The following is a 27422-nucleotide window of genomic DNA, read 5'->3' on the forward strand; positions in this document are numbered from 1 at the left end:
TTGTACCAAAGCCTTATAAGCTTACACTTCTTTGCATTGAATTGCCTACTGTCAATCCACCCAGCCAACCAACATTTCAATGTCCTTTTGAAATTCTACAATGTCCTTCTCAGAGTTTCGAATTCTCCCAAGTTTTGTATTTTGTGTAAACTTTGAACCTGTCCCTGCACATCAAGATTTACATATATCAGGAAAAGCAAGTTTGCAATACCAACTCTTGCAGAACTCCACTATAAACCTTCTTCCAGTCTAAAAAATACACATTAACTATTATACTGTTTCATACTTCAAAATCAATTTTGTATCTTCCTTATTACACAGTCTGTTTTATTCCATGACCTATAACTTTGTTCACTTTCACTTTCTTCCTTTGTTGTATGCCATTGTATTGAATGGAAGTCTATGTACTGTACATCACAGAAACAGCCTTTCCTCTCATCACCCTCTCAGTTGCCTACTCAAAAAACTCCAGCAGGTTAATTATACGTTACTGTAATTATTCCCTTAATGAATCTATGCTGACACTTAGAAATTAATCCATACTTTTCGAGTCATAGAGTCATATAGCAAGGAAACACACCCTCCAGTCCAACCAGCCCATGCCGACCATAATCCTAAACAAAACTAGTCCTACCTGCTTATGCTTGGCCCATATCCCTCCAAGCATTTCTTATTCATGTACTCATCTAAATGTCTTTTAAATGTTGCAACTGTCTCTGCATCCACCACTTGCTCTTGAAGTTCATTCTTTGGCTATAAAAGAATCAAAAATGAATCAAAGTAGAAATCTTATACTGTGGAAATGTAGTAATTGTAAGAAATCTAGAAATAAGTCTGCAATCTCAGGTGCAGCTGCAAGATCCATGCTACTCTCGATCCACTCTTTTTCTTTGTGACTATTTTTCTGCAGCTCAGTATTAAATACCATTGATGATAATCCTATGAAGATGCTTGGTGAGTTTTATTATATTCATTCTGTTATAGACATGCAAGGTGTTGTTATTGAAGACTTGTTTGTGTGAATCTTGCCATCAAACGTGTCTCGACATAAATGTAGAAAATGCTAGAAACACATAGCCAGTCTTCAGCATCTGTGAAGAAAACAGACGCGTTATAGGATCTTGTGCTTTGTAACAGTTATATGATTCTGCTACCAGAAGACCATGTTTGTGGGTGATCCAAATGCAGATTGGAAAAGAGGACTTTAATAGCCTTTCCAAGTAGTTTAATTGTCTGATGGGTACCTACATAAGGCATTTTGATGAAATATCTGAATGCTGAAGTGTTAACTTGTTCTCAATTAGAATGTTGACATTTTCTGCTTTTCTTTCGTATTTATAGCCACCTGTGATTTTTCTTGTTGCTTTTTGTTTAGTCTGTTTGCCTTTGCTGTCGACATTTACACTGTGGATAAGCACCTGAGTGAAATCCTAATGTAATTTAGAGAGAGGAGAGACGTAATTGGGAATAGACATCGACAAATGAAAATATGCTTGTTATCATTGCAGACACTGAATTTTCAAATAAAAATATGAAATTACAAATGGATGTATTTCAATTTGACCATAAAAATGGATAGTCTTGTTGTGAAAAACTTCAGTGCTTCTCTTAATAGCTTGAGATGCAATATTTATATCCTTACTTGTTTGGAGTGATCTCAAGTGCCTCTTAATGGTGCTGTCCAAGTTTTCTATTGTGATCATTGCCACGATCTCTGACTAACTAGCTTGTCTTGAATCTTACTCATATCAAGATGCAGTGACATAATCTGGAGTAATTTATCATTCCACAGTGACTGATATGACTTCAATTCACGTGGTTCAAACCAGAAATGCCCACAGTTATTTCTATTCCCCTTCCACTTCCTAAGGAAAAAAAATTAGCTTTAAGAAGAACTAGCAGCATTAGAATTATTGCATTGATCTTCATGAGTGATCTGTGACCTCCATGCTCTAATGAGAGTGAAATAGTATCAGATATAAAAGCATACAATCTCTTGAGTTTCATCCATTTAGTGAGATTAATTTTTGCCTCCACTCTAATCAAGAAAGAAACGAAAATAAATTGCATTTGTATCGTTTCTTTTGTATTTGCACAATGTCTTGCAATGTGTAAAGGCTGGTAGCTTACTTTTGAAGTGTAATCACTAGGAATAGAAAGTGATTATGGCTAGTTTTCAGCCACAAAACCAGTGGCACATAAGTGCCTTGAGCCCATGCTGGGAAGCCTGGGATAATTTCTCTTGTGGTCCTGAAGGCAGTGGTGTTGATTCAGCATTCTACTCTAAGAACACTTAGTTTGCACCAATAAAGTCTTCCAGTGGATCTTCAAGTTACAATCAGGTCAGCTTTGATGAAGGAGTTTTACAAAGAAAGACAGCGGCGGTTAAGGGTCCCATCCTTTCTGTCCTGTGTCAGTCTTTCTGACTGTTAGTTTAAAACTAATAGTTTTTACACACTCAGTAACTGGGTCATGCAACCTATCTGTAAGCTCTGGAGACTGTGTGCCTCCAGAAAAAAAAGGTTTGTCCTTGACCAATCACTGGCTATCCTTTACTGCAAAAAAAATGGTATTTTAAAAAGTCCAATATATGCAGCCAATTATAAATGAATAAACTTCTTCATGAAAATAACCTTACCAAATACAGTTTGAAACTTGAAAATTATCTGGGATACATTTTACTAAATGACAAGTACAATAATGCTGAATCATTGATGATTGTGGAATCATATTTTCAAGAAAAAGGTAATCTTTATAAATCTTGCAGCAGACTTACTGATTTGGCAATCAGTTATTCACAACTGTTCTGATCCCATGTGATTTTGTTCAGTCCACTGTATTTATGAGCTGTTGACAAAAGACAAACATTAGTCACCCAACACTAATTACTTTTAAGCAGAATGGCTGACTAGGCTCTTTCAGAGAGCAGTTAAGAGTAAACAACTGCTGTGTGTCTCAAGTCACATGTAGGATGGCAGATTCCCCTCCCCATCACAAAAGATGGATTTTTGAGATAATCAACAGTAATTTCATAAAACAAAGAACTTCAGATGCTGAAGACCTGAAACAAAAACAGAAATTGCTGCAGAAACTCAGCAGGTCTTGACAGCATTTGTGGAGAGAAAACAGAGTTAGCATTTCAAGTCCAGTAACACTTCTTCAGAACTGATAGTGGCTAGGAAAAAGTGTACACAGTAATTTCATATTTACTGTCATTTAAAATAGCTTTCAGCTCCAAATCTAATTAATTGAAATTAAATACCTCCAGCTGCTCTGATGAAATTCAAACTAATGCTCCCACTGAGCATTAGCCTTGGCCTCTGGATGACCACCTCAGTGACATTACTAATACACTGTGTGCGCCCACCTTACTTCGGAGTAAGTGGCTGTGTGTAGGAATAAATATGTAGATAGCAATTAGGGAACAAAAAACCTGACTGAAATAGGATTGCTTGAGAACATGCAAATAATGTGCTAAATATCAGACCAGACCAAAAATATCAGTAGTTGCTGTTGATGCATGCAAGTCAATTTCTTTTACACAATATCTGATTGCATTTATTTTGTTACAAGAAATCTTTGAAAATTTCCCTCTATTTTGGTTAGTTTCTTATCTGGGCTGAAAACTATCGAAGTAGATGTATAGGGTTCTCACAGTGACATTAACACAGATGAACTGCCCACAATTCTTCCAATTGCATTGATGGAAATTCATGACCATAGTGTCTATGACTTCCTAATTGATGGGGATAACAGTGGAGGTTCCTCTTCACAGTGCAAAATTTAAGGATTAATCTCAACTGGATAGTCACTGTTGTTACTGAAGCTGAGAGAAGGTGGGGGCACAGCTTTGGACCTCTAATGAGTAAAACATAATATGGATGTCTCTGTAACAAAAGTGTATCATATCATTGTAACTTGTACCTAGTTTGTCATACAATAAATGACAAGACAAGGGTGTCTTTTTGTTAGACTACCGAGTGGTTTCCCTGTTCCACACTAGAGCAAACTCTATAGAATCCTCCTGGGAAAGAGGAAAATGGCAACAAATCTACTGGATAGATTTTATACCATGATGCACCAATGCACATGTACATTCATCTTAAAACATGATGGCAAGCAGTGCAGACTCCCTTTTGTTGCAGCATACAAAACACTGGATATTGTGGAGATCAGAAGATTCTTCAGACAAAGTTTTAAGAAAGCTGCTTCAAGAGGCATTTCAGACTGGGTTGGAGGCATGCAGCAATGAGTTTGAGTTAGAAGCTCCATGGAACTGTAACTCTAGACAAAAGACTAGACAGCATAGGTTTAAGGTGAGGGAGAAAAGATATAAAAAGCACCTAAGGGACAGTTTTTTCACTCAGAGGGTGGTGCATGTATGGAAAGAGCTGCCAGATGAAGTGGTGGAGGCTAGTACAATTACAACAGTTAAAATGCATCTGGATGGGTATATGAATAGGAAGAGTTTAAAGGGATATGGATCAAATACTGGCAAATGGAACTAGATTAATTTAGAATGTCTGGTCGACTTGGACAAGTTGAACTAAAGGGTCTGTTTCTGTGATGTACACCTCTGTGACTCTAATTGCTTCCAAACTAGATGCTAAATCTGAAGTTGAACATGTAAGTACACTTTATATTTGGTAGTATACCTGATACAGTTATAGCTTAGCAAGGTGTAAATTTAAGCAACAGATACTTTTGAGGAAACATTGAAAGCCTTTGACAGTTGCTTTAATCTCAGGCATGGTGGCTCAGAGGGCAGCACGATGGCTCACTGGTTAGCACTGCTGCGTCACAATGCCAGGGACCTGGGTTCGATTCCAGCCTCCGGCGTCTCTGTGTGGACTTTGCACATTCTCCTCGTCTCTCTGTGGGTTTCCTCCGGGTGCTCTGGTTGCCTCCCACAATCCAAAGATGTGCGGGTTAAGTGATGGCCATGCTAAATTGCCCATAGTGTTCAGGGATGTATTAGTTAGGGGTAAATATAGAGTTAATAGGATAGGAGAATGGGTTTGGGTGGGATACTGCTCAGAAGGTTTGTGTGGATTTATTGGGCCGAAGGGCCTGTTCCCACACTGTGTAGGAATTCTATGAATAATCTCAGAATAAACAAAATCCTTGAAAGAGCAAGGTGTAAGAGTTCAGATCTAGGGACATTAATAGATAATTTCATTAATGATCTCTATATATTAGTGAATAAATAGAGCTTTAAAGCCACTGTTCATAAAAGACAGAATTGTTGTTGGATCTGCAAATGAATCTTTGCCAGATTTATTACAACTAAGAGGAGATGCAACTCTAGAGAAAATTATCCAGGTGGTGTGTGAAGCAGATGTCTGGAAGCAATCCTGAGAGAGTGGATCAATCTTATCACAGGAGATCTGCAGAATCCATTGAGGTCTTAAGATACAAAGACCCAAAAGGAACACTTGAGAAGCCAGTACAGGAAGGACAAACATCAGATACTGACAGTCATTGTCATCTCAGAGACACAAACAGGAAAATAATATCTTACTAGGTCTTGTTCAAATGATGGGACAAAAATGGGACAGTAACAGAACAACAGGAATATAAATAACTATTCACACAAAGATATTAACAATGTAAAGCAGCCTACAAAAGCCAAAGGTATTCTTAGGGGAAACAGGTGACCAAGACCTATCCTATTGACAAGAAGATATTTATGTCTGTGGACATCTGACTAATTTTAAGCTTGATACATGGAGAGACATTGACAGTTCACTAAAGTGTGTTTCAGCTGATTTGCAGCTGGTTCTGAATTTGAACATCAGTGTCAAGATTAAAGGGATGCTGGAAAAACATAGCAGGTCAGACAGCATCAGAGGAGCAGGAAAATTGACGTTTTGGGCAAAAGTCCTTCAAGGGTGCCAGCTGACCTGCTGTGCTTTTCCAGTACCACACTAATCTTGACTCTAATCTCCAGCATCTACAGTTCCCACTTTTGCCTGGATTTGAACATGTCAACAGCTTACCCCACAGTCAAATGGTGAGGGAATGAGGTCCAGACAGTCAAGTCACAGTTGAAGAAAAATGTTGACATTAATATATCATTGCTAAATTATCCATCTATCCCACTACAGTGTGGTTTACCAAAGAAATTGACCACTCAGTTACACCCCTGAGACTGTCAAAATACACATGGACTATGAAAATATACATCAGAAGGAGCTGCTCTACCATGAGCAGGAGGCCACATGCTTTAATAGACATCACTTTGCAGGAGACAATAGAGATATTTGGACCACGGCAGCAGGTATGGGTATGGTCCTTTAATAGGAACAATGCTGTCTTTCGAGTGGCTGCATAATTACCAGACTGTAGGAGTTGTACAAAGAAACAACAGAAATCCTATTAAATTGTAGATCAATCATCAATCTGCTTGTCTGCTCACATTTCTAGCTATCAAGTGTTCAATTCTGGTCTCCCGCTATAGAAAAATGTTTATGAACATGAAAGGATGCAGAAAATATTTACAACGATGTTGCCAGAGTTGGAGGATTTGAGCTATAGGCAAAGGCTGAATGGGCTGGGTCTATTTTCCCTGGAGCGTTGAAGGCTGAGAGGTTACCTTTATAGAGGTTTATAAAATCGTGGGAGCATGGATAGGGTGAGTATTCAAAGTCTTTTCCTTAGAGTTGGGGAGACCAAAAGTAGAGGTTTCAGGTGAGAGGGGAAAGATTTAAAACAGATCTTAGGAATAACTTTTTCACGCAGATGGTGATGCATGTATGGATTGGACTGATGGAGGAAGTGGTGGAGGCCCATACAATTACAACATTTAAAAGGCATCTGGATATGTGCATAAATAGGAAGGGCTTAGAGGGATATGGGCCAAATGTTGGCAAATGGGACTGGATTAATTTAGGATATCTGTTTGGCATGGGCACGTTAAGCTGAAGGGCCTGTTCCAGTGCTGTATATCTCTGTGATTCTAAGTTCTAGCGTTGAAACTGGTACATCTAGATCAGAGGTAGTAATACTGTCTGCAGTGGTGTAAAAACATCTAAATACATCTAAAGGGTAAAATTCTAAGTGGGGAACAGGGATAGAGGGACCTAGTGCATTCATGCCTAAATCAGTGAAGGTTACATGACAAACTGAGGCCACAGCTAATAAAACATAGAGTATTGCAAACTTTGCCTGTAGGAGCATTGCATACCAAAGCAAAAAAATGTAATGTTAAATAAAAACAGAGAGCAATGGAAATACTCAACAGTTCTGGAAGCATTTGTGGAGAGAGAATCTGAGTTAATCTTTCCAGTGGAAAATTATTTCAGATGAGTCATATTTGACTTGAAATGTCAATGAGCATATCTTAATAATTAGTGACTGAAGCAAAACCAAACTGAAGGAGATAATGAAGTAATCACCCTGGGAGTGAAATTAAAGTTTGGCATGTTTGCCATTATTGTGCAAGCTGCCCAATATTCAGCCACATTGACTTCAGTGGAACTATTTATAGTATAGGGGTACAAATGGCATCAGCTGCAATTCAGTCATTCTGCATACCTACTGCATAACCCCATTGGATTGGTTTGGGGCTATTTATACAGAAATGTTAGTGTCTTCTGCTTTGTAGTGATGCTAAAATGATTATGATGTGGTAGGCATCACAGAGACATGGTTACAGGGGGGTCAGGATTGGCAGTTAAACCTCCAAGGATTTACAACTTACCGAAAAGACAGGGAAGTCGGCAGAGGGGGTGGAGTTGCCTTGTTATTAAGAACAAAATTAAATCTATGGCACTGAATGATGTGGAGTCTGTGTGGGTGGAATTGAGGAACCACAAAGGCAAAAAAACCATAATTGGAGTTGTGTACAGACCTCCTAACTGTGGTCAGGACCAGGGATGCAACATGTACCGGGAAATAGAGAAGGCATGTCAAAAAGGCAAGGTCACATTGATCATGGGAGACTTCAATATGCAGGTGGACTGGGTAAATAATGTTGCTAGTGGATCCAAAGAAAGGGAATTCATGGAATGCTTATAGGATGGCTTTTTGGAACAGCTTGTCATGGAGCCCACAAGGGAGCAGGCTATTCTGGACCTAGTGCATTGCAATGAACCAGACTCTATAAAAGATCTTAAAATAAGGGAACCCTTAGAAAGTAGCGATCATAATATGGTAGAGTTCAGTCTGGAGTTTGAAAGAGAGAAGGCAAAATCGAATGTAATGGTGTTACAGTTAAATAAAGGTAATTATGAGGGCATGAGAGAGGAACTGACAAAAATAGACTGGAAGCAGAGGCTAGCGGGGAAGACAGTAGAGCAAAAATGGCAGGAGTTTTTGGGTATAGTTGAGGACACTGTACAGAGGTTCATCCCCAAGAAAAGAAAGATTATCCGGGAAGTGATTAGACAACCATGGCTGACAAAGGAAGTCAGGAAATGTATTAAAGAAAAAGAGAGATCCTATAAAATGGCCAAGAGCAGTGGGAAACCAGAAGATTGGGAAGGCTACAAAAACAAACAGAGGATAACAAAGAGAGTAATAAGAAAGGAGAGGATCAAATATTAAGGTAGGCTAGCCAGTAATATTAGAAATGATAGTAAAAGTTTCTTTCAATACACAAGAAACAAACGACAGGCAAAAATAGACATTGGGCCACTTCAAACTAATGCAGGAAGCCGAGTGATGGGAGATAAGGAAATAGCAGGAAAACTTAACAAGAACTTTGTGTCAGTTTTCACAGTGGAAGACATGAGTAATATCCCAACAATTAAAGGGAGTCAGGGGGCTGAGTTGAGTATGGTTGTCATTACAAAAGAGATAGTGCTAGAAAAGTTAAAATTGATAAATGTCCTGGCCCCGATGGGATACACCCTAGAGTTCTGAGAGAGTTGGCTGAGGAAATAGCGGAGGCATTGGTTGAGATCTTTCAAGAGTCACTGGAGTCAGGGAAGGTCCCGGTTGATTGGAAGATTGCTGTTGTAACCCCCTTGTTCAAGAAAAGATCAAGACAAAGGATGGAAAATTATAGGCCAATTAGCCTAACCTCGGTTGTTGGTAAAATTCTAGAATCCATCATTAAGGATGAGGTTTCTAAATTCTTAGAAGAGCAGAGTCTGATTAGAACAAGTCAACATGGATTTAGTAAGGGGAGGTCATGCCTGACAAACCTGTTGGAATTCTTTGAAGAGGTGACAAGTAGGTTAGATCAGTGAAACCCAGTGGATGTGGTCTATCTAGACTTTCAAAAGGCCTTTGATAAGGTGCCACATGGGAGGCTGCTGAGCAAGGTGAGGGCCCATGGTGTTCGAGGTGAGCTACTGGGATGGAATGAGGATTGGCTGTCTGACAGAAGGCAGAGAGTTGGGATAAAAGGTTCTTTTTTGGAATGGCAGCCGGTGACGAGCGGTGTCCTGCAGGGTTCAGTGTTGGGGCCACAGCTGTTCGCATTATATATTAATGATTTGAATGAAGGGACTGGGGGCATTCTAGCGAAGTTTGCAGATGATACGAAGTAAGGTGGACAGGCAGGTAGTACTGAGGAAGTGGGGAAGCTACAGAAGGATCTAGATAGTTTGGGAGAGTGGTCCAGGAAATGGCTAATGGAATTCAACGTGAGCAAATGCGAAGTCTTGCACTTTGGAAAAAAGAATAAAAGCATAGACTACTTTCTAAATGGTGAGAAAATTCATAAAGCCAAAGTACAAAGGGATCTGGGAGTGCTAATCGAGGATTCTCTAAAGGTAAACATGCAGGTTGAGTCCATGATTAAGAAAGCGAATGCAATGTTGTCACTTATCTCAAGAGGGTTGAAATATAAAAGCAGCGATGTGCTACTGAGACTTTATAAAGCTCTGGTTAGGCCCCATTTGGAGTACTGTGTCCAGTTTTGGTCCCCACACCTCAGGAAGGACATACTGGCACTGGAACGTGTCCAGCGGAGATTCACACGGATGATCCCTGGAATGGTAGGTCTAACATATGAGGAACGGCTGAGGATCCTGGGATTGTATTCATTGGAGTTCAGTAGATTAAGAGGAGACTTAATAGAGACGTACAAGATAATACATGGCTTGGAAAGGGTGGACGCTAGGAAATTGTTTCCATTAGGCGAGGAGACTAGGACCCGTGGACACAGCCTTAGAATTAGAGGGGGTAAATTCAGAACAGAAATGCGGAGACATTTCTTCAGCCAGAGAGTGGTGGGCCTGTGGAATTCATTGCCACAAGGTGCAGTGGAGGCCGGGATGCTTAATGTTTTCAAGGTAGAGATTGATAGATTCTTGTTGTCTCAAGGAATTAAGGGCTATGGGGAGAATGCTGGTAAGTGGAGTTGAAATGCCCATCAGCCATGATTGAATGGCGGAGTGGACTCGATGGGCTGAATGGCCTTACTTCCACTCCTATGTCTTATGGTCTTATGGTCTAAAGTTAGAGCAGATTTGAGACTGCTGGCTAACCTGACACTTCTGAGAAACTTTTCTTGGGCTGCAGAATGTAAACATAGCGATTGCAAGTAAAGTGATACCAGTCAGTCAATGATTGGAATTTGAGAACTTATGTTTTACTAATTATCGTGATCTATAAACAAACTATTTTGTGAAAATTTGCACAACATGTGGGGTAACACTTACAGTGATAAATAAATGTATCTATTGTTAATGGTATGATATCCCATTGTGAAAAATCCAGATAAAGACCAGTAATATTTCCCTGTAGTATTTCCGATATTACATCTTCATAAACTGGAGATTATGAAAGCCCCATTGCAAATTAAAGTTAAAATTATTTCATTGTTTTTCTACAACATATCATAGTTTTAAATGAAAAGCCCAACATGGTATTAACTCATTAATATCATAATTGCCATGAATCTATTTAATAGCTGTAGAAAATACTGTACGCCAGTGTGAAACCACAGTTATTGCCATTTTGGATGAGCTCGTCCTCATTTTGACAATTACCATATGCCTCTCTCGATACAGCTGTCTGATCTGATGTAAATATGTGCCTTTTCCTGTCATGCTGCATTTGTATTGCTGCTTCTGCCATATTCAAATGCCAATAAATGTCTTACTATTTTTTAAATTAGTTTTCCACATTATTTTGCAAAATGAATACCTCACTTTCAAAAAGCCATTCATCTATTCTCCAGTTAGAAATAATGCTCCTGTCAGAAAGGCATGATGGCTTTACAATTTAATTACTATTTAAAATGAACTAATTTTATGAACATAAAATGTAATTGCTGGAGGAGGAAATCCTATTGTAAAGTAATGATGCAGGAAACACTACCTCATGTCCTCTGGATAAAGGAGGAATCAATGAGCTATTCTGGTCATCTGCATAGTTTCAATGGGAGATAATAATACCAAGAAAGCAAAGGTACCTTCATAATACATTTGACTATTTTATCAGAAAATATCTTGCATCAGCCATCCATGCAACAGTTTTTGAATCTATTGGATATCATATAACCATGCAGTGACTAGCCAAATTTCTCCTTTTCTCAAATAATAGATGTTTAGTCATCTGTATATTTCACTTGGGATGAATGCATTTTTGTTATTTACTATTCAGAGTATTCAAAACTTTTCTCCTTCCATTTCACTTTCCTCCTCGATACCCAAAACTTTTGAGAAGTATGCACCACAAATGTTCTTCAATCATATCACGAGAGCTAGTGGTATTAAAGAAAAAAAGTCTCAAAAAATTAAGTTAAAATAGACATTTTAAACAATAAATCACAGACTTTCTCATAAATTCTTCCTCTAGTACATGGTTTCACAGTGTTGAGTCAGACCTTAGTTGGAGGCACAAGCTGGGCGGTGGCATTGGCAGTAATAGAATGCTGACAGAGTTATGAGAGTTGTGCTTCCACTCCAACAGATGTTTGTGCTCAGGGCCCCACAACTCACTACTCCTCCACCAATTTTGCCTCCTTCTTCACCTAGTCCTATGGGTCTCTGTCCCACTCTCCTCACTCTCACAGGAAGTTGACAACAATTTTCAAGCCTTGAAGTAGAGTCACAGTGAGAAAATGTTAGGTAAACATTGTTCTTGTAATTTCTTTCCTCTTTAATTAACAGCACCAAAATTCCACAAGTGTTTGATCGGCAGTTACTCACTACTTCATTACTGTTCACCCAATCAGTGAGATAGTGGGTGGGGACTGCAACCAGTGGCTGATAGACACCCTTTGTCTTTTCCTGCCAACCAAACTGAACTTCACCTCTTCAAAGTTTGCAATGACTTTCAAATGAAAATTGAAAAGTTGACAGTAAATTCAAAATCGAATTAGCGGCCAGGAACATTAATATTATTGCAAATGCCTTTGAGTCTACTTGTGAGTATGGTGAGGTTTATATTTGTGTTTCAATTTTAGTTGTTTTGTAGGTTTATATCTTATGTATTTCTGGAGTGTTTCAAATAAAGCATGCACATGAAAGCAAATTCAGAAACACTTTGGTGAAATATCTTTGAGTCATATGGTAAAGAAAGGATTTTTTAAAAATGACAATGGTATCAGATAGGGGATTGATTTTTAGTCAGTAACTAGTTTAGATCATAGCATTTTTAACTGATCAAAATGGAGAATTTTCTGAAGATATTGAATTTAATGTTGATTGCTAGAGGTTGTAAAGTGTCTAAGCAGAAAATTTAAATATTATTCCTGCAGCTTCAATTGAAGGAATGTCCTGAATGGAAAGGTTAGGATGGGAGGAAGGTGGTTTATTGAAGTGGCAAGCAACTGGAAGGTGAGAGTTATTCTTACAGACAGTAGAGGTGTTCCATAAACATACACTGTTCAAACTGATTAACTTCAAAGGTCATAACAATTTGCACTTAAATGTCACCTTTAACTTAATGAAATATCTAATCATTTTTCTTGGTGACAAATTATATCCAGAGAGGAGAAAAGTCAGAAGATTTTGTTAAAAAGGTGAATTTTAAAAGGCAACAAGTTTTGAGGTTAATCCTTCAGTTAAAACAAAAACATTTATTCTTTGCTTGCAGGGAAATTTCAATTTTCTGATGTGTTACTTCACTTTTTTTACTGATCCAGGATTTAGATACTTTAGAAATGGAGTTAAAAATCACACAACACCAGGTTATAGTCCAACAGGTTTAATTGGAAGCACATTAGCTTTCAGAGCAATGCTCCTTCATCAGGTGATAGTGGAGGGCTCGATCGTAACACAGAATTTATAGCAAAAATTTAGTGTGATGTAACTGAAATTATACATTGAAAAATTGTTAAGCTTTTCATCTGTTAGAATACAGTGATAGTTTCACTTCTTTCATGTGTAAATCACAAAACTTTTTTTTAAAATTGCATTCTCGGATTAGCTGTTAACAATGGTGATAGCTAGACAATATGTTGAAGGTGTTGGTCCCCTGTGTTCTCTGTCTATGCCATGATGTTTAGATTGATTCTAATCTAAAAAGTGAGATAACAGAGTTTTATATAAATTCATGCAGTTTTTGAGCTTAGAGTTCTACACAAATGCATGCAGGTTTTGAGCAAAGTACAATGTAACTCTACAAGTACAAATTCACCCCACAAAATATATGTGTGCATGTGGGTCTTTGCCTGTGTGTGTGTGTGTGTGTGTGTGTGTGTATGTATCTGTCTGTCTGTCTAGGGTGGGGGTTGTGAGTGTGAGAAAGTGTGTGTGTGTGTATTGAGTGCAGAGTGTCTTAAGTCTGTGAGGGGGTGCGTGTGGGAGTGTGTGTGTGTCTATAAAGTGTGTGTGGGTGTCTGTGTGCGCGTCTGTGTGTACGTGTGTGTGTGTATGTGTAGGAATATCTGTGTGTGTGTGTAGTGCAATGGTGATCACCTGTAATGTGACATGAACCCAAGGTCCCGGTTGAGACCCCCTGCTATGGGTACCGAACTTAGCTATCAGCCTCTGCTCGGCCACGTTTCTCTGCAGCCTGTCCCAGACTCCACCTTGGAGGATGGTCACCCGAAGGTCCGAGGCTGAATGTCCTGGACCACTGAAGTGTTCCCCAACTGGGAGGGAACCCTCCTGTCTGTTGATTGTTGTGCGGTGCCCATTCATCCGTTGTCGTGGCCTTTGCTCGGTTTCTCTGAGAAATGGAGAACTGCATGGTTTTTTAAATATGTCCATTCACTATTTTATAAGATATTTTCATTGTTCAATTTGTTGAATTCTTCATAATGGGTTCTAGAAATTCACTTAATCCTGCAATAAAACCCGATCAAAGATGAATAGTGTCAGAAAGATTTTGCACCACTTTCAGTGCCCAGCTCGGGTCATCATAGTTTATAAGTAAAGAGTCTTTCTTATAATTCTGAGACTAGTTTTTAACATGTGAATAGCTTTTTACTGATTTCTTGCCTTTTTATTATTCTGTCAGAGCAAAGAAAAAGAACAAACCTCTAAATCTGAAGATTCACAATAGTGTTGGTAGCTGTGAGAACATCCCTGCTCAGCGCTCCCCTCTACTCTCTGAACGGTCTTTGCGGTCCTTCTTTGTGGGATACCCATCTTTTCTTCCTTCTACTCCTCCCGTTCACACTGAAGCCAATTTCTCATCAAGTAAGTAATCACATTGGTCAGTTGGTCATTGGATGAACAAAGGTCCATTAGGGTCAAATTTCTGCCGCTTCCTCTTGATGTAATATTGACATTGATTTTTAATTTTTGAAGCCATTTTATCTTTAATCCCATTGCCCTTTAATATTATATAAAAACTGAAAGAACTGCAGATGCTGCACATCAGAAACTAAAACAGAAATTGCAGGAAAAGCTCAGGCAGTCTGTGGCAGCATCTGTGAAGAGAAATCAGAGTTAATGTTTTGGGTCCGGTGACCCTTCCTTGGAACTGATTTCTCTTCACAGATACTGCCAAACTTGCTGAGCTTTTCCAGCAATTTCTGTTTTTGTTATCTCCTAATATAATCAATTGTTGTACTTTTAAAAAATTACATATGTAGTTCGATAAGTTTGTAAAGGATGTTGATTTGATTTGATTTATTATTGTCACATACACCCACATACAGTGAAAAGTTTTGTTTTGCATGCAGTACAGGCACATCATACCATACAAAGTGCATTAGGGTAAAATAATATGGCTGCAGAGAAAGTGCACAAAGAGCAAGAACAACATTAAGTTTAAAATTTGCGAGGTTCATTCAGAAGTCTAATAACAGTGGAGAAGAATCTGTTCTTGAGTCTGTTCGCACCTATGTTTAAGGAGTCATTGTTAGTTCAGTAATGGACTGTTTGGAAGATTATCAATATTGGTTAAAGCCACAACAGGTTTTCAGTGGTGAGATATTTGAATCTGTGACATTATATCACTTACTTTAGGTTAAGCATGTCATAAGAATCACAGCAGAGTAACATCCAGTTCAAGATCTGACAAGGAAACTCATTGAATAAGTTTATGACATGTATTTTAGGATGAAGAACAGAGGTTAGTTTTCAGGATATTGAAGGTTTTTGAATGTTGCAGTGCTGATTTTGTAAAGAAATTGTCAATAATGGACCAAACTACAACAAAATTCTATCATTTTCTCAGAAGACAAGTTAGAGTGTTGTTGAAAATATAGTATTTAAAATGGTAGCAGTTAGAATTGTTTAAAGTTTTGGAGTTTCATCCAGTTTAAATCTATGGAGCAGTCAACTCTAGTAATTATGCTGAAAGTCTGTCATGTGTTTGCAGTGACAGGAAATTTTTACAAATGTTTAATTTTGGAATAGGCATAGTAATAGAACTTATTAGTAAGAATAGAAGCTTTTATTTGGAAAACAGAAAAAAATTAACCCTAAGGGATATTTGCCTCCGTTTTTGATTCATATCGGTATCGAGGATCATAGTGGATGCCAGTTTCAGTCTGAACTAGTTTGTACTGAAAAATGGCATAGGACAAAATTGTGTTTGTTGTGTTTCTTAAATGATGGTAATGCTCCATGCCTAGTTATACACGTGGCATGTTCTCTTTCATGGTTCATAATTTCCAAGTTTGCTACAATGGGGCTTCTTTTGTCCCATTTGTAAGATCCAAGGTGAAGCTAAGAGATGGATCCGTGGCACACTTAATGATTTGCAGTCTAGGAGGACTACAGCTTATATCAATCTATCACTGAACACCTTGTAACAGAGTCAACAAGATTTGATACTTTTCTTCACCCATGTACCTGAAATAAGGAACTAGTGATGATGATTCAGGTATGTGGCATTGATATTGGGACACTAAAGTATCAGGTGATTGACATAAGCCAATATGTACAGATTCTTCTGCTACACTGATGGCAGGTAACCATTGTGTATCCCATGAGGCCATTCTGAAATTTGATGTAACAGTATTTTAATTCTCAGGTTGAATCTAAAAATATATACGAGCACGAAGATTTTTGAATCAATGTGCAATGTTACCTGGTTGAGGCACTACTTTCAGTGAGTTCAAAGCTCATTTTGGGACCATATCAGAACACTGTTCTAACACATACAAAATCTTGGGAAATAGCTAACCAGAATATTTCCTTGTGTGAAAATGATATACTTTCTGTATTGGACTACCAGGAGTTCCACTTTTTGAAATTCTCAATAACTTTGATTTGAGGCATGATAAAATTGAGATATGTTTCCGAACGTCAGACCAGAGGAGTAGGAAAATAAAATCTTGAAATCTAGTTACCAAATTGACATTGTTAAAGAAATTAAAATTAACTAATATTATTGCATATGAATTCAATCCAACTAAATTAACAATGGTAGTATGTATGCATGAAATTCTCATTTAATCATTTCATATACACATAGAATAGATTACTTTGAAGATATGTGTTCAAGCAGTCTTCATTTAATACATCAGAAGTTCGTAAAATCATCAGTAAAATGTAGAGATTAGATTTAAGAATATTCCTGTCCAAAATTCATCTTGTATTTCGATATATTGGAAATCTATTCCAGCTGTATCTTTATTTGATGCAGTAGGTGTTTTGCAAATATGAGTCTAAAAGTTGTAGCCTGCTTTGGAGTTGAATGAATTTAATGAAGTGTGAGAAGGGCGACATGTTTTTGACCTTCCTTGTTTTACTGAGACCACGTGTGGTGTTACCTGCTCAGTGCTATTTTTGAGGTTTCGGACTGCTTGGTTAACCTCTGTCCTGCCTAGATCTTGCATTAGTGCTGTAATTAGGCTGTATAGTATCAAATCTCACTATAATCAATCTTGGAGATCTGTTTCTATTTGAGAAGTGACACAGTGACGTATTAGAACTACCACAACTTTGATTTTGTTTTTTACTTTGGATAGGTAGGCTAAACCAGCTTCTGTCTTTCATTGATGGAGCAGCAGTGTGTCTCTCTAATATTGCCCCTGTGGGGCCGGACATTAGTAACATCGTGATTGGTGCAAGCAACTGCTTTGAATACAAATAGCCCTACTTACAAATTTTCAATGGACTGGATTCACTTGATCGAGTTCATTTGACTTGGATTGCTTAAATTCATTGAAAAAATTTTCACCCCAACAGTAAAAGGGCAAGAATTAAACCCACTGCACCACCCAATTTTTAAAACACCACCATATCTGTATAAAAATCTGTTAGCTAATGTACAATACGTTCCTATATTCCTCGAGAAAAATTCATTGGATGTTTCATGTCAAGTTGTTGGCAAAGACTTCTTTTGGAAGTCTGAGTTAAACCTTTATGACCCTCATTTCATAGATCATAGAATAGAATCCCCACAGTGTGTGAAAACAGGCCTTTTGTCCCATTGAGTCCACACCATCCTTCCGAAGAGCATCCCACCCAGATCCAACCCTATCCTTTAACCCCACATTTCCCATGGCTAATCCACCTTGTCTGTACATTCCTGGACACTATGGGCAATTTAGCATGACCAATCCACTGAACTTGCATATCTTTGGAACATGCAAGGAAACAGGAGGGAACACACAGACACAGGGAGAATGTGCAAACTCCACAGAGACAGTTGCCTACAGATGGAATTGAACCCAGGTCTCTGGCACCATGAGCCGCTGTACAACCCCTGTGTGGCAAGCCTAGATCGTTTGAATTTCCCATTTTAAATATTTACACATGCTGAATAGAACAATAGTACAGAAAAGGCCCTTTGGTCCTCAATGTTGCGCCTGACTTGTGAATCTAAGCCCATCCCCCTACACTATCCCATCATCTATGTGCTTATCCAAGCATTGTTTAAATGCCTCTAAGGTGGCTGAATTAACTGCATTGGCAGGCAGGACTTTCCCCGCCCTTACCACTCTGAGTAAAGAATCGAGAAAAAGGTTTGTACATTTCCAAGTATTTCAGCAGTAAGCAATATAAGCTACTGTTCTGACAAATATAGACGTTGATGTTTATATAGAACATCATTTGCAAGAAAAAGTGAAGTGTCAGCAGAATTTTTTGTTCTAATTGTATCTATTAACATGCTATAATGAACATGCTGTCTTTGCCAACATTTCACATTGTTACTGTGTCAGCAAGCAATGTATTGAAATTAGTTAATCGACAAATGATAACCTGAAATGACCATGTGACGGGATTGTAAATGACAAAACGTGGTGCAAATTAAACTCTAATTGTTCTGGATGCAACATGACACATTGTAGACTCAAAACTAGACCAATATGTTCTAATTCATGTGTTAATACTTATCCTGCCACCATGATTCATCCTGTCGTGCTGGCTCTGAATGCAGAAGATTTTTGTCAGGTAGAGGTCTGAGCAATTAATCTTCTACCAGATGAAGGCTGTTTATGCAGGGGATCAACTGCTGGGGTTGAGGATATTTATGCTGTGGAAAAAGTTACATACTTAATAAATAAATCCAACAATCATTTGCATCAAGAATTATATTTTCAGTGTTTTAATACTCCTTGCTTTTTATTACTTTTGGTGTCCTCTACTCAAGGATTTATAAATCTCATCAAAATGACACTCTTAGATAATGAAGGAAAAGCATTTATAACATTCATCTGAAATTTATTTCTTGCACAACGTGTGTTGAGCCTCTATAAAAATAGCAGATTTTCAGGCAAGATCTTGAAGCATTTGGAAACTGTAACTCAAGGTGTTAATTATAATTAACACTCTTCAGTAAAATGATTCAGAATGCTTTGTGTGTTTTCTTTTTTATTTTCTGTTTCTAAAATGCATGTGGCATAAAGGATAACAGTGGTTAAGCTGTCCCTATCTCTAGAAGGCTCAGGTTCAAGTTCCACCTGCTCTGATGGTATTTAGTAATCTCTAAACAGGTTGATTAGAAACTAGCTGAGAATGGTTGAAGCCGTTCCTAGTAAATAGTTCCATTTGAACCCAACAATGCAAGATTTCATGTCGATATCAATCATGGAACCAAGATAATTGATAATTGAGTGAGAGTTAGCTGATAACCAGATCTCCAGTATGAAACAAAATAAAACTATTTAGCCCATTGTGCCCAAAGAAAGTGACAAAGATTACTCTGATGATGATTGTGAAGTGATGTTGAGTGACAGCATGTAGAGGAAAGATAACCAATTTGTCAAATAAATGCAAAGCATACCTCTCCAGATGGATTAATGATCACCAGATGTGTAATCAAGCATATTGAGAAACACATTTTGCAATGAAAACACAAACTTAATGTTTAAAAGTTTATCAGAAAATAGGGAAAAAACTCTTGATTAACATGCAGAAATCTAGACACATATTTAACTCTATGTAGTACAACCACAGCAAGTTGTGTTTACATAATACCTTTAAAACTATAAAATATCCCTTGCTGCAATTATTATACAAAAATCAGCAGCAGGCCACAAAAAGAAATATTAAGATGGATTGGTCAAAAAGGGAGGTTTTAAGGAATGTCTTAAAGTAGGAGTGAGAGTTTGAGAAGCAGAGAGTTTGATCGACTTCATTTTGTGATGTAGTTGCCAGATGTCATCATTGAGTGTTTGGCTGGGGTCTTGGTGTGACTACTCCATTTAACTCTGAGCAGCAGTCTGTTTGCATAGCCACAGAGAGGTGTGTTAGCTTTGTTTGCATTCCATATTTATTATCAGATCACTTTTTTTCTGATGTTCTATGATTATTTATAACAAGGTTAAGTGTGGCAAATTTGATAATATGTCTTGTCATTGAGTCCATGAATAGCTGCAATTTCTTGACTTTTTTTTTGAAGCTGTAAGCTGAGTAGTATTTTTCATAACAGATTTTGAAAACCTTCTTATTTATTGTGTCAGTTTAATCAACGTTTCAAAGACTTGCCAGACTTATCAATGGCTCACTGGTTCAGTAATGAACGCTGGAAAAATGGGTATGAAGGGTTCATGTGGGCATGAAAATGACATTGAGGGCATTGACAATGTGCAGGTAAAGAGGGGTCATGGGAAATATGAGGTTACATGATGGGCATGGAAGATATGAGTAGATGGTGTTTAGAATGACACTATAGTCTACACAGACATGATGGGTTGAAGGGCCTGTTCCTGTGCTATATTGTTCTATGTTCTATGATGGAGGCATGAGAGATGTGATAGGGCATGGATGAGTAGTGAGGACTTGAAGGCTTGACAGTCATGAATACAGCTTGGGCAAGTTCCAGTAAATAAAGGTGGTCCTTCTATATCTCTTTCACACTTGCCAAGCAATTGGCTCTATTGCCACATGGCCTGCCTCTTGAGGCAGTGAGATTACTTCAGTCCCTTTGCCTCCCCAACATGGAACTAAGGGAAGAAGGGGACATCCACAAAGGAGATGGGATTATGGAGTCAAGAACTTTCCCAACTCTCAATAACCAACTTGTTGGATCAATCTGACTCAATTATTTTCATTACAGAGGCAAAACTCATTTTTTCTAAACAAATGTCTGGTTCTGTGCTGCATTTTTAAACACTTGGGGAAGCCATCTGCCTAGTAGCAATAAGTCAACAATTCACTTATAAAGTTTCCATATTAGACTTTGCAGCCTTAAAGAGGTGGGTCAGGTCCTCTTTTGCGCAGTGGTAGTGCCTCTACACTATTGACTAGGAGGCCCAAGTTCAAGTACCACCTGCTCCATAGGTGTGTAAAAATATTTCTGAACAGTTGAGTAGAAAAGTAGGTTAAATTTAAAAAAAAATATAGAGACTGGTCACCTTGCCTACGGTTCCACTTTAATAGCAAAATAGGCCCTATTTTGTGACTTCCACTGACCTATGGCATTTGGGTTTCATTATTTGTTTCAAGAGACAAAGCTATGATGGCAGCCATGAACCCAACCACTTGCCTGGATGAGTGCAACTCCAATAGTAATCAAGAAACTCAATATCATCCAGGACAAAGCAGCTCATGGACTTGGCACCCCATTCATGCCATTTAACACTCACTTCCTCCAGCTCCAACACACAGTGGTAGCAGTGTGTACCATCTCCATAATAGACTGCAGCAGCTCAGCAAAGTTTTGTTGACTGCATTGTCCAAATGCATGACTTTACAACATAGAAGAACAAGGGCAGCAGGAGCATGAGGACATCATCATCTGCAAGTTCCTCTCTAAATCACACACCACCATCACTTGATTTCCTTTAATGGAATTAGGTCACCATTTCTTCACTGTGGCTGTCAAAATTCTGGAACACCTTTCCAAAAGGTATTGTGTGTGTGTGTACCTACCCCAAGTGAATTGCAGTGGTTCGAAAGGCAACACACCACGACCTTCAGGGCACTTAAATATGAACAATAAATATCAGTGATATCATGAAATAACCTTTTAATGCATAAAGGTGCATAAAACTCCTTTCCTCACACTTTAAATATACTTTTTTGTTTCTGTTTTAACTTGCTAGTAAAATAACATAAACTAGCCAATCAGTAAATGTTTGTCTGTTTTTTTTCTATTCTGTTTATAAGATGCTAATGAAGACGAATTTAAACAGCTGCTTTGGCCAGCAGGAAGAAAATGGTTTATCAAATTAACAACCACTGATAACATCACCTAACTGCTAGACTCTCAGCAGTAGTGATTCCATTTAAGCCACCATTTACCAGATGTAGTGTTTATGCATGTTGTACCACTTCAGGCCTAATGTTATATAATTCCTATCAAATCTTTAGCTATCTCTTAAATTTGAAGCCCTGTCGTGTTATGTTTTTCCAACTGCATTTCGCTTAAATCACTGAATGCATGTTTTCATGCCAAAGCACAAAATTTATCTTCCCGCAATCTGATTCGAACAATTTGCATTTGAGTTACAAATAAAAGGTAAAACCAGAATAGCAGAGAAATTAATGCTTTAGTGGATATTTCCAGCAGAACTGCAAGCATCTCTCACACATTCTGATTAAGTTGCTGTACTTTTCAATATATTTTCTGTTTTCCATCTTACATGGGAAGTATCAACAAGGCATTTGAAATATTTGTCAAATGTGTCTGTCTCAGGAGCAGTGCAAGGGGAGCAGCTGGCTCTGTGAGAAGATTATTCATAATTCTCTAAATATTCACTTTGGATGCTGTCATGGTGAATAGTGACACTGATCCAAACTTGCCTTCTCCAACAGATATTTCATAAAATTCCCCTCACATTTCCTGAACAATATATATTAATCCAAAAGTAGCTGGAACTCGGGAAGCTGCTTCAACTTCAGAGTCCTAACTGTTTACAGACTAAAACCTTATTTAGTTGTAAAAGTTGAGCTCATTTGGAGAACAATTCAGCCAATATTTTCTGGGAGTTAGGCTGCATCAATTTCACATTTTCCACTTGTAATGATTTTACCCTCTTAAATACTGGTAGGTCCCTTGCTTAACTTTTTGTTGATAACTTATCATGGCTGCTGACAGTGTATCTACTTGAATCTTTCCATTGATGCTTTTTTCTGAATGACTGTTTATAGTGTCATAGAATCATACAGCAGGGAAACAGACCCTACAATCCAAACAGTCCACGCCAACGATGTTCCCAAACCAATCTAGTCCCACCTACCTGCGATTGACCTATATCCTTCCAAACCTTTCCTATTCATGAACTTATCCAAATGTCTTTTAAATGTTGTAACTGCACTTGCATCCACCACATTCTCTGGGTTAAAAAAAAAGTTGCCCCTCAATCTCTTTTTAAATCTTTCTTCTCTCACCTTAAAATGATGCCCCAACCTAAGGAAAAAGACGTTTGTTATTCACCTTCACTATGGCCCTCATGATTTAAAAACCTCAATAAGGTCACCCCTCAGCTTCCTACGCGCCTGTGAAAAAAGTTCCAACCTTTACAGTCTATTTTTATAACTCAAACCCTGCATTCCTGACAACATCCTGGGTAAATCTTTTCTGAACCTTCTTCAGTTTAATAATATCCTTCCTATGACACGGCAACCAGAACTGCTCACAGTACTTCAGAAGAGATCTCACCAAATTCCTGTACAACCTCCATATGGTGTCCAACTCCTATATTCAAAGGTCTGAGCAATAAATGCAAGAGTGCTTAATGTCTTCTTAACCACCATGTCTACCTGTGATGCAAATTTCAAAAGATTATGTATCTGAACCCCTAGACCTCTCCATTCTAAAACACTATCCATGGCCCAACCATGAATTGTATAAGTATTGTCCATTTTAAAATTGGTGAAAGATATGTGAAGCTGGGTAAGAGTGCCAATGGAAGAAAGTGAGGACTGCAGATGCTGGAGATCAGAGCTGAAAATGTGTTGCTGGAAAGGCGCAGCAGGTCAGGCAGCATCCAAGGAGCAGGAGAATCAACGTTTCGGGCATGAGCCCTTCTTCAGGAATGAGCCCTTCTTCCTGAAGAAGGGTTTATGCCCGAAACATCGATTCTCCTGCCTGACCTGCTGTGCCTTTCCAGCAAAACATTTTCAGATAAGAGTGCTTCTGTAAAAGAACAGTTGGGAACTCAAACTCCTGGACTGTTTTGAGCATAGATTAAATCACCACCAGTCTATCACATCAGATTAATCCATTATCTCAACTTGTTTCCTCTGTGTTATGTTTTGATCCCTTAATGCAAAACAGATGCAGCTTTATCCCATTATCTGCAAAATTTCAGCTTTATAAGGAACACTGATGCTTTTTGTGTTTGCTTGGATTTTCTACACAACAGATTTATCCACTATGATTAAAGAGAAACTCAAAAACTTCTTATTGATTACTTTCCTTTTACAGGCTGGATCTCCATCTAAGTAGGTGAGAGATCAATGTAAATTTAAGCCCATATGTTTTCAGTAATTAATTATGTTAGATGGCCAAATAGACTCTGCTTTTAAAGCGCTCACGTTTATTCCTACCACCTGTGTGATGAACTTAAAAAATGACAATTGAATCAATAAGATGATTTTTGTGTGGAATGAAGCGTCCACTTTGGACATTGTTTTCAATTGCTGCGGGGTAAGTTTTGAGCAATAATGAGCAATAATGAATTATTTCTGAGTTAGAGGGTTAAAACAAAATTGTTTCAAACTTACTTGGCTCTTCCAGCAGGAACCTGCTATAGCTCTGACAGCACGATTAGCAGCCTTGACAAACAGCCAGGATCATACCTCTGCTGATTTTTACCTCTGATAGACCTGAGTAAAGTTTCACAATGTCACGAACTAAAGAATAAATCAATGGCAAGCCTCAGAAATGGACGTAAGTCGACTGCTGCTTGTCGGCATATTGTTGGATAGAAAAGTCTGAAATCTCCTTAGTAATACAGTGCATCAAAGTGTGACCCTGAGCAATTTTAATTAAAAGAGGCACTCTTCCCCTAATGACATCAAGAGTGTATGAATAAATGCCAAAAGGATGAGCATTTACACTGTGTTACAAAGGAAGTCTATTTCTTCACTTGTGTCCTTGTGAAAGCAACATTACTTTTGTTGTTGTATCTCTCAGTAATTGATTATTTCTGCATTGTTTTGGTCGAGTGGACAAATAAAGTTCAAAAGATATCTAAAATATTGTTTAGATCTATACTGTGGTTTTGTGGTCATTTGCAAAGCTGAAGCTGTTACGAGCCATGATCTTCCAGTTATGAATATTCCGGTTGGCATATCTCTAATGTTTGGTTCTGGGAAAGGAGAAGGCTCCAAGGAAGCATGAAAGGCTTGAGAGATTACACTTTGGTTGCTATATTGAAACCTCTCCTGATGCTGATGATCACAGGGGCAGTTCACAACCACTTTCTCCAGGCCACTGAGGGACGGGCAATAAACGTTGGCCCAGTCAAAGATATGCACATCCCATGAACAAATAAAAGAAAACATGTACAGAGCCAGGGTCTGTTACCTGAACCTGTTTATAGAAGTCTGCTAGCATCAACCTTGATACGCAGAGAAAACTGTCACTAAGTTTTGGCATTAGGGTGTAGATTTGCACGTCGTGCTGTAGGTTTGATATCCAGACGTTTCGTTACCTGGCTAGGTAACATCATCAGTGGCGACCTTCAAGTGAAGCAAAGCTGTTGCCTCCTGCTTTCTATTTATATCTTGCTCCAGGATGGGGTTCCTGGGGTTTGTGGTGATGTCATTTCCTGTTCGTTTTCTGAGGGGTTGATAGATGGTATCTAGATCTATGTGTTTGTTTATGGCGTTGTGGTTGGAGTGCCAGGCCTCTAGGAATTCTCTGGCATGTCTTTGCTTAGCCTGTCCCAGGATAGATGTATTGTCCCAGTTGAAATGATTGTTTTTTTCCTTCCGTGTGTAGGGCTATGAGGGAGAGAGGGTCATGTATCCTGGTGGCTAACTTTCTTCCTGTTTGTCCTGCATAGTGTTTGCGGCAGTCCTCGCATGAAATTTTGTAGATGACATTGGTTTTGTCCATGGGTTGTACTGGGTCTTTTAAGTTTGTTAGTTTTTGTTTGAGAGTGTTGGTGGGTTTGTGTGCTACTAGGATTCTGAGGAATCTTAGTAGGCTGGCTGTCATTTCTGAAAGTTCTTTGATGTAGGGTAAGGTGGTTAGGGTTTCTGGCTGTGTTTGGTCTGCTTGTCATGGTTTGTTCTTGTGGAATCTGCAGACTGTATTTTTTGAGTATCCGTTCTTCTTGAATACGTTGTATAGGTGGTTCTCCTCTGTTTTCTGAAGTTCGTCTGTACTACAGTGTGGTGTCTCGTTGGAATAGTGTTCTGATGCAGCTTCGTTTGTGTGTGTTGGGATGGTTGCTGGTGTAGTTAAGTATTTGGTCAGTGTTCGTCGGTTTTCTGTACAAACACTGACCAAATACTTAACTACACCAGCAACCATCCCAACACACACAAACAAAGCTGTATCAGAACACTATTCCAATGAGCCACCACACACTGCAGTACAGACGAACTTCGGGAAACAGAGGAGAACCACCTATACAACGTATTCAAGAAGAACGGATACTCAAAAAATAAATCTGCAGATTCCTCAAGAACAAACCATGACAAGCAGACCAAACACAGCCAGAAACCCTAACCACCTTACCGTACATCAAAGAACTTTCAGAAATGACAGCCAGACTACCAAGATTCCTCGGAATCCTAGTAGCACACAAACCCACCAACACTCTCAAACAAAAACCTACAAACTTAAAAGACCCAGTACAACCCATGGACAAAACCAACGTCATCTACAAAATTCCATGCAAGGACTGCCACAAACACTACGTAGGACAAACAGGAAGAAAGTTAGCCACCAGGATACACAAAACCAGCTAGCCAAAAAAGACATGACCCTCTCTCCCTTGTAGCCCTACACAAGGATGAAAAAAACCCACCAATTCGACTGGGACAACACATCTATCCTGGGACAGGCTAAACAAAGACATGCCAGAGAATTCCTAGAGGTCTGGCAGTCCAACCACAACGCCATAAACAAACACACAGATCTAGATGGAGAAAGTGAGGACTGCAGATGCTGGAGATCAGAGCTGAAAAAGTGTTGCTGGAAAAGCACTGCACGTCAGGCAGCATCCAAGGAGCAGGAGAGTCGATGTTTTGGGCATAAGTCCTTCATCAGGAATGAGGCTTGTGGGCCCTCCTGTGATTTTCCTAGATGGCCTGGAGAAAGTGGTGGTGAACTGCCTTCTTGAGCATCAGCATAAGGATAGGTTTGAGTAGAGCATCCAAGCTGCAATCTCTCCAGCCTTTCATGCTTCCTTGGAGCCTTCTCCTTCTCTAGAACCAAACAATAGAGATGTGCTAATCGGAATATTCATAACTGGAAGATCATGGTTCCCTAACTGCTTCAGCTTTGCAAAGATCACAAAACCACAGTATAGATTTAAACAATATTTTGAATATCTTTTGAACTTTATTTGTCTACAAGACCAAAACAATGCAGAAATAATCAATTACTGAGAGCACCACACTCTTAAGTCTGATCTCCAGCATCTGCAATCCTCACTTTCTCCTACAATTCCTGCACAGGGTAACTCTGTCAGTGCCTCGCAAGATTACAGCTGCCTTGAACTGTTATGTGGCTGACCCCTCCCATGCAAATGCAAGAGAGGACTTCAT

At 38.7% G+C, this 27422-nt stretch overlaps 1 protein-coding gene across 1 annotated transcript in view; it reads left to right on the top strand.

The window, feature by feature from the left end:
• ksr2 (kinase suppressor of ras 2) overlaps window positions 1-27422 on the top strand; it is a 434890-nt gene that overhangs the window by 180585 nt on the left and 226883 nt on the right. The window contains exon 5 of the mRNA XM_060844153.1: window positions 14365-14546. Coding sequence (XP_060700136.1) covers window positions 14365-14546 — 182 coding nt within the window. The remainder of the gene's footprint in view (window positions 1-14364; window positions 14547-27422) is intronic.

Source organism: Hemiscyllium ocellatum, chromosome 24 (genome assembly GCF_020745735.1).
Source record: "Hemiscyllium ocellatum isolate sHemOce1 chromosome 24, sHemOce1.pat.X.cur, whole genome shotgun sequence".
Classification (NCBI taxonomy): domain Eukaryota; kingdom Metazoa; phylum Chordata; class Chondrichthyes; order Orectolobiformes; family Hemiscylliidae; genus Hemiscyllium; species Hemiscyllium ocellatum.